We start from the raw sequence: 8,822 nt of genomic DNA, 5'->3' as shown, positions 1-8,822 counted from the left end.
TAAGTCATCTTCTCATTATTTTAGGTCTTTCATTTTCAATTTTTATTCGCATTACTATAGTGAGATTTCATAGAAACAGACTTCGGTTTTTAAACTCTTTATTAGCCGCAGGGGTCCCGCTATTATTAGCACATTTTTTGGTACTCATTGAGCTAATTTCTTGTTGTTTTCGTGCATTAAGCTTAGGAATACGTTTATTTGCTAATATGATGGTCAGTCATAGTATAGTAAAGATTTTAACTAGGTTCGCTTGGACTATGCTATGTATGAATGATATTTTGTATTTTATAGATCTTATTCCTTTATTTGTAGTTCTTGCATTAATCGGTCTGGAATTAGCTATACTATAAGATTATGTTTTTATAGTCTTAATCTGTATTTACTTGAATGATGCTATAAATCTCCATTAAAGTTGCTATTTATTTATTTATAATATTGAACAAAAGCGAGGAGGCGAAGCCGTTTTATCGAATTGGCAAAAAGATTCCAAGTACATATGATCAAAGTATGTCTTGTCTTTACCGAAGCGCTTATCCTTTTATGCAATTAAGAATTACATTTAACTTTCTCGATTCCAAGGAAACTTTTTCTTTTGGAATTGACGTAACAAACTACGCGATCCCCGCAATGGAGTCAACATAAATTCGATCCGAATAAAGAAAATAAAAGGCAGTTTCGTTATGGTAGTATACCAGCAAACTAGCAAACTGTTCTGAGCATATAGATCCGTAAATGGATTTGTATGTATATATAGCCACTTTAGTAGTGTTTGTTGTTTCTTGAAATTATCTGTTTTTAGGAACATAGTCAACCAGAATTTCTTATGTTCGTAAGTCTTCATCCACCGATGCAGATAATGCTGCAATTTTCCATTCTCATATGAGGCTAGAAAGTTTATTGGCAGCATACGAAGTGATTCATCATCCTCAAACATTAGCCGATTGTAGCTAGTGACTTAATTTGGTATTAAATAATTAGCTAGTGACTTAATTTGGTATTAAATAATTAGCGTGACACATATCATTCTTTATGTGTATATATACATACAGGACTTGTTCATGAAAGCGACGACGGATTCAATATACAAAGTCGGTTTTGGAATCGATCTTGACAACTTGAGTGGTCAAAATGAAGAAGGCGTTAGGTTTAGCCGTGCATTCGATATCGCAAACAACTTAACATATAAAAGATTTGTTGATGTAACATGGAAGATCAAGAGGTTTTTAAATATTGGATTTGAAGCAGAGTTGACGAAAAATATGAAAATTGTTGATGAGTTTGTTTATAAGGTGATAGAAGTCAAGCTTGAGCAAATGAAGAAGTCAAAGGATGATTGTTTGGTAAGCTTTTATCGTACTTTCCCCTGATATATATAGTTTGACTCGTTGGGTCAAAAAGACTGAACTAACTTCATAATCGATGTTAAGGATTAATTCTTGAAACACATGCATGATGCATGACATACAATTTGGATATAGAACAAACGTTGGTGTGAAATTTATTACGTCCTTATTATTCTAAATGCAGAAAGAAATCATGTGTTTGACCAAACGCTAACTAAGTTTTAAATGTTTTAAAAAAAATATGTCCGTGTACGTCTACATTTTGATTTTTTATTTTATTTATAAAACACGACTATATTTTGGTTTTCTAAATTTTCTAAAAATTTAATGAATAAAAATTAAGTATTTAAATATATTAAAAAGTTAAGTTTTAATTAAATATAAGTTTATAATTTTATTTATAAAACACACCTAAAAATTAATGACTACAAATTAAGTATTTAAACATTTTAAGATGTTAAATTTTAATAATTATATATAAGTTTTTAAAGCCTTTAAAAAATTGTTTTTAAATATTTTGTTTTTTAGAAGTTTTAGTAATTAAAGATAAAATATTTTTTTTGATTTTTAGCTTTAAACTTTTTAAAACTTTTGGGCAGGACGTTCCATATTATTGCACAGACGCAGCATAAGCTAGAAACACGTCATCTTTTTTGGTGACGACAATTTTTTTTTAATAAATTAAAAGTCAATGGCCATTTTCGCTAAACACGATACCAGCAATTAATCGCTGGTTAGGTGATTATCTTTTTATTAATTCAACCATTGGTTTATGGAACTTGCAGCTGCTTAAAAAAGAAGACATCCTATCACGGTTTATTCAGTTTAATGATAGAGATCCAAAGTACTTGCGCGATATAATACTAAACTTTATGCTTGCGGGTAAAGATCCTATAGCGATCAGCATGTCTTGGTTCATTTACTTGCTTTGCAAACATCCTAAAGTTCAAGATAAGGTTGCAAAGGAAATCATAGAAGCAACAAACATGAACCAAGAGATCACAGATGTTGCCGATTTTGCTGCCCGTGTGAGTGACAGTGCACTTGACAAGATGCAATATCTTCATGCTGCTTTGACCGAAACTATTAGACTATATCCTGCTTTGCCAGTGGTATGCATGCATTCGATTCGTGTTTGAATAGTACCTGTTTCATATATTTTATTTTCTAATTAATTTCTAAGGGAAATTGGAAACTATTAAGAGTTAGCATTATTTCATTCACTTATTTATTAGAGCAGCTAATATAGTTATAGCAGTTAGCAAAGGGCATTTCGCCCGACGGTATATTCTGTTTTAAGGTTTTGTGTGACATTTTTCATGGTATTTAAGCTGTATTGCTTGATCCAATTATAGTGGCTGATAATTCAGCAATATATAATGGCTTTAATTAGCCTTTCACCCAAATAAATTTAATTATTTCAATAATCTTAATTTGTAATTGAGTTTTTATAATTGAAATTATTTCAATAATATCCTAACCACTTGCTTATTTTGTAGCTACTTTTTGCATATTCCTTTTGCAGCCAACTGAATTTCCATTCTACTTGGCTTGCAAGTTGACTGTTCTTTCTAACCAAATGTTAACCCAAGTTTAAAACTAAATTCTATGTTTACCGGCTGTAAAAACCGAACTGCAATGACATGAATCAACTAACACAAAGAATATTAATTGGTGTAAATTTAGAAGTACGTTAGGGTTTAAGATTGGCTTTCAAAAAAAACTAAGAAAGCAAAACAGCATTATTACACTATTAAAGCAACATCTAAATTTGTTTTATGTATATCAACAATTAATTCCCTAACAAAGTAACAATATTGAGATCATACAAATGATGTAGGATCCAAAGGTATGCTTTTCAGATGATGTTCTACCAGATGGTTGTCATGTGAATAAAGGGGATGTGGTAGCTTATTTGCCATATGCTATGGGAAGGATGAAGTTTATATGGGGTGATGATGCACTTGAATTCAAACCAGAACGGTGGTTTGATCAAGATGGTTGCTTTCGTTCGGAGAGCCCCTTCAAGTTTACAGCTTTCCAGGTTATTATAATATAATGAGTATTTAAAAAAATTAATTGTAATTTTGTTGGTCATGGGTTTTCAAACTATATCTTTTACTAGTTATATATTAATTATATATTGTACTAATCAGCCCTTATACTTTTCTTGTTCATACACAGGCCGGACCACGAACTTGTTTGGGTCGAGATTTTGCATATCGGCAACTGAAGATAATCTCTTCAGTTTTGTTAGGTTACTTTGTGTTCAAGTTGGGTGATGAAAACAAAGTCCTAAGTTACAGAACCTCAATTAATATTCACGTTGATGGTCCACTGCAAGTTTATGTGTCCCGCAGATCTTTCCAAAATCCTTGAAGTTGCGCTACGTACCTTTGTGTTGTCGAATGTGTGTTCAGCAGAACATACGTAGCATATGCTAGCATCGAACATTTTCATTAATATAAAAATATGTAATGGAAGCTATAAGTTATATGAATAATAAATGTTGTTTGATATTACATAGCTTCAATGTTCTGTGTATCGAGAAATGAATGATATTCATATTGCATAGTGCCCTGAGTGAAGTTTATGCATCATAAATTAGTTTAGCGAATATAATATATATTTAATTTTTGCAGTTGTCACAGATCAAGACATTTGAATAGAAAAATATAGGGTTGAAAAAAGGACGAGCAGAATGGTTAATTTGGTTATGTATAAATGAATTGAAATTGATTAAATTTACATAATGAAAATGTGGAATTTTTTTCTTTATTTAATGCATAACAATCAATCAAATGACCGTTGTCAATGTTCAAATTTCATCACCTAGCCCCGAGTTCCACAACCCACATGCCCAACCCGCATTCGCTACTCACTTTAGGCAGGGAAGTATGCTAGATACTCAACGAACTCATGTGGGACCCGCCCACCCTCAGTTGCAACTAAAGGGTTTTCATTAAGGATATGACAAGCTAGATGGGTGTTTATTCAGCTTAATTACTTCACCTTTTGCCATTGATCTAAGAATTTGACTACAAAGTATGAAAATACTTCTCATTCTCATGGCCCACCTTGTCATTGCTGAAACCAAAGTGCGTTGTTGGTACTGATTTGGGTTCTTCGAATAGTGGTTACCCTGACTTTTCAAAATGTTAGCACTAAATGTTATTTCGTAAACAAAAAATAATAATAATAATAATAGTGGAAAATAAATTACGGTGTTTTTAGTCATCCAAACTTGATGCGAAATCATTTAAACGTTCATTGTTTTGATTAAATCAAACTTAAAACTATTATTGGCGGAAGAAGATGTAACATTTCCGAGATCCTTTTTGCCTAATCCAGAGGTCGCATTGAACGCATTTGAGGAACTACCATCAGAAACCAATGAAACGGCCAGTGGTTACAGATTTCCACTCATAGCAGCAAGACGGGCAGTTGCGTCTCTTAAACGGGGGCAGACTCCCTATTTCCCGCAAGAAGTAGGTGTAGTGATGCTGGGAGCTGTTTTGGCTGATCCCGTGGTCGAACTTAACTCAAGTCCCGAATCGATAATCAAACACCAAGTAAATGAATAACTCTCGTTTATATTAATCAGAAAATATAACTCTAAAAACTTATTACAAACCTCAAACCCTAACTCGGTTTGACTCTTGATTAACCCTAACTCGGTTGCATCAACTTCTCTTATTCTAATGTCTAACTATAACTCGGCTTATATAGACTAACCAAACTTGCTAGTCAAGACATTACCAAATATAATAAAACCTTAATTTTTTCTTGGGCTGGGCTTTACACTTGGGCCAAACAACAATTGTGCCAACAATCACCCCCTCAATTGTTGTATCCGACTCGCCCAACTCACCCCCTAATTTCCTACACGAAATTGGCGGATCTTCAACTTCACGCTTGTCATCATTCTGTTGATTCTCCCTAGGCTTTTCTTGATCTCTTGCAATGTTCTTTGGGCTCCACTTAGCTTGGAGTAACACTTGCTTCGTTTGATCATTACTCGTCTTCCCTTGGGCTTGAATCACTTTCTTGACCATGCGTTTAGTTTCTTGAACACTCTCCTTTGGACTTTGAATTTTGGAACTTGGATCTTTGATTGGAATCTGACTTGTAACCGGCTTGTCTTCTTTCAGTCCAACTCTTTGAAGATCCCGACCTGCAAAATTCTTCATTCCAATGATGGTTCGTTTACCGGGACTTGTTATCTTGAGACTAATCTTGTATAATCGGTCCTTGGTCCTTGTCACCTTCATCAAAAGCTTACATTTATCATCTTTAATGGTTAGCAAATCATGTTTCATGTGACTCTCACATCCACCTTCCGTTGCTTGACCAAGACTTATGATATTGCACTGTAGGCTCGGGATGTAGTAGACATTGGTTAACAGGCGCTGCTCCCCCGTTTTCCCTTCAATTAAAACCGACCCTTTTCCCCGGATATCAATACAAGATTCATCTCCGAACTTCACCGTTCACGTTTCTTGTTCATTCAATTCATAAAAGTACGCTTTACTACCCGTCATGTGGTTCGATGCTCCGTTGTCGAGAGACCAAACATCTTTCTCCATCGGCTCGGTTTCGAAACGCTTTGGAATCACCCCGTCTTCATTCAGAAAAACCCTTTTCTGATAACCTTTTATCATAAACAAAGATGGATCAAAGTCATCAACTTTGTTCAAATTAGATTCTTCCTTTTTCTTCATACGTTCCGGGCACATAGACTCAAAGTGACCAAACTCATCACAACGGTAACACTGAACCTGTGATCTATCCTTTCTACCCCTTTGACGATCATTGGTTCTTCTTTGTTTCTTATGACTTGACCTACGTTCTTGACCACCTCGGTTTTCGCAACCATCTTGGTCCTCATCGTCTCGGTCTTGACCTCCAGTTTCATGGCCTCTTCCTTGCCCCTGTGAACTCGGCCAACCCTTACCTCAGCTACCGGACTGATCATACGATTTGCCTTTGTAACTACCTTTCGATCGATTGAAAAGTAACTGACCTAGTGAATTTGAAGTGTGCTCTCTCCCTCATAAACGTTCATCAAATGCCTTAAGTCTTCCAATAGCATCTTTAAACGTCAAACTATCAAGATCAACACTTTGCTCGATTGAGGCTACGAGTTGGAAGTATTTGTCTGGAACCGCATCTAGTAACTTCTTCACCAAGACATCTTGCCCGAACACATGACCTAGCCTTGTTGCCTTTGAAACCATACTTGTTATTTTTCCTGCAAACTCGTCAACAGTCTCGTTTTCTGCCATCTTGAGTTTCTCAAATTCACTTTTCAGAGTTAGCAGTCGAGCCTTTTGAACTCGCTCGGCCCTAACATACCGTTCCTTCAAAGCCGTCCATATATCCCGTGCATTCTTGTATTGAGAAATCTGAAAAAGAATATTACCATCCACCACTTGAAACAAAAACGATCTTGCCGTTTTATTCTTCTTCGCATCAATAACCGCACCCTCTTCCGGTTGAACAACTTCCCATAGGTCTTGATCGTCCAAAATCGCTTCCACTACAATCGCCCATGTGATGTACTTAGTTCCATTCAGCTTTGGAACCTATAACAAAATCCCCCCACTCACTTTGGGTTGGATTATTAGTCTTTCTTCGTCACCTGCCATTGACATCATCAAACCCCTTTTTGCTCCACTTCTTTGGAACAAATATAAACAGCTCAGTCCCGAACAATTTTTCAGAACCAAATCCGTTTGCCCACAGAATAAATCAAACTTTGGTTAAAACCTAACTCGTTTAACCCAGTAAAATACGAACTCTGAATTGAACAGTCTTGTTCAACCCAACAATAATGGTTAAACCAACTTGTTAAAACAATAAAGAAGAAAAAACAAACCAACTTGTTTTCTTCATTGAACTCTACATCACGTGGCCACCAAAAACTCTTTTTTGAATATTTTCTTTAATTCAACAAATATATATTAAAGAAATCCTGATTATTTCCGATTCAAAACAGTAAAAGAAATTCAGCACCTTTCTTTTAGTTAAACAATTCAGTAACTCCTTTTCTTTGACTAACCGCAAAAACAGATAAGTGGAGAATAACCCAAACGAACTCCACCCGCTCTCCTATTGTTGCCGCAGGACCACAGAAAACGCAGACAAGGTCCGACTAACCTCTTTTAACAAATTAACACCGATCCGAAAACCCAACTTGGTTCCGATATGCGACAATTGATAGCTCCTCTTCAAACCACCGATCGTCTCTAACCGATTATCGATTTATTGAACTTGGCTCTGATACCAATTCAAGTCCCGAATCGACAATCAAACACCAAGTAAACGAATAACTCTCATTTATATTAATCAGAAAATATAACTCTAAAAACTTATTAGAAACCTCAAACCCTAACTCGGTTTGACTCTTGATTAACCCTAACTCGGTTGCACCAACTTCTCTTATTCTAATGTCTAACCATAACTCGGCTTATATAAACTAACCAAACTTGCTAGTCAAGATATTACCAAATATAATAAAACCCTAATTAATTCTTGGGCTGCGCTTTACACTTGGGCCAAACAACAATTGTGCCAACATTAACATGGTTGAGGAACGACATGCTGAAACCAATAACGAGACGGCCGGTTGACGGGTGGATTGTAGAGCCACCCTTAAATGTAGTAATTCTAAGCAAAACATGAGCGTTTACGTGTTATTTCAAGGATTTAGGTTACTACCGTATATGGTGTGTGTTTGCAGGTACAGATGCTAAAAAAAATGGTGATTCAAGTGAACTACGATGGAGAGGAGCAAAAGACTTGAGAGTTGGTGATAGCAGTCAACAAGTCAACCAAAGAAGAAGGATTTGGAGCTGAGCCTACCGGAGCTTACGGTAGCCACCGTAAGCTACGGTATAGAGCTAGCGTAGGAGGTCTAGCGTAAACAGATGGAAGTTGCCGTAGAAGTTTTTGAAGCCACCGTAAGCTACTGTGGCCACCGTAGCTTCGGTGGGGCCTGCACGCTGGTGACTGTTACAACTCCAATTTGATGTTATAATTGGCTTTTCAGATCCTTTTCAGAGGATTTCGACTTAGACAATTGTTGGGGGTGATTTTGGTGCCTTGGAACAATATTTTGGGTATTTCAAATTGAAGATTAACATCATAATCTTGGATTACTTCGGATCAAACTTGGTATGATGATTTCAATTATGTGTGGCTAAAACTTCTAGTATTTCTCTTGGTTGTAAGGTTATTGCAATACTCTTTTTGTTTATTGTTCTTGCACTTGGATTGATTATCGAATCGTTTAGATTAATATAATCACGTTGGTTGTTTGATTGTTTGTAATTTGTCCATATCGTTTAACCTAGCTTCATTCTATATGTTCTTGGTGTTGTTAACAATCGAGATTTAGTAGAAGAAATTAGGGTTAAGATTATATTGATTGATCACCAAGTAACGACCTCGCGTTCTAGGAATCCGAGTACTTAGTTC

The 8,822-nt window shown here is 35.7% G+C and overlaps 1 protein-coding gene across 1 annotated transcript; it reads left to right on the top strand.

Annotated features, from left to right (window-relative positions):
• The first annotated feature begins 1,049 nt into the window (after positions 1-1,049).
• Positions 1,050-3,766, top strand: LOC143559627 (cytochrome P450 704C1-like). Its single transcript, XM_077048144.1, has 4 exons — positions 1,050-1,340; positions 2,129-2,455; positions 3,184-3,387; positions 3,528-3,766. The coding sequence occupies exons 1-4, from the start codon at positions 1,059-1,061 to the stop codon at positions 3,720-3,722; spliced, it is 1,008 nt and encodes a 335-aa protein (XP_076904259.1). The 5' UTR covers positions 1,050-1,058; the 3' UTR covers positions 3,723-3,766.
• Positions 3,767-8,822: the final 5,056 nt, after the last annotated feature.

The sequence above is a fragment of the Bidens hawaiensis genome, unplaced genomic scaffold, assembly GCF_021521415.1.
Source record: "Bidens hawaiensis isolate Kalapana, Puna unplaced genomic scaffold, B.hawaiensis_p1.1 tig00019953_1, whole genome shotgun sequence".
NCBI classification, from domain to species: domain Eukaryota; kingdom Viridiplantae; phylum Streptophyta; class Magnoliopsida; order Asterales; family Asteraceae; genus Bidens; species Bidens hawaiensis.
This window is presented reverse-complemented; position numbering and strand designations above follow the sequence as displayed.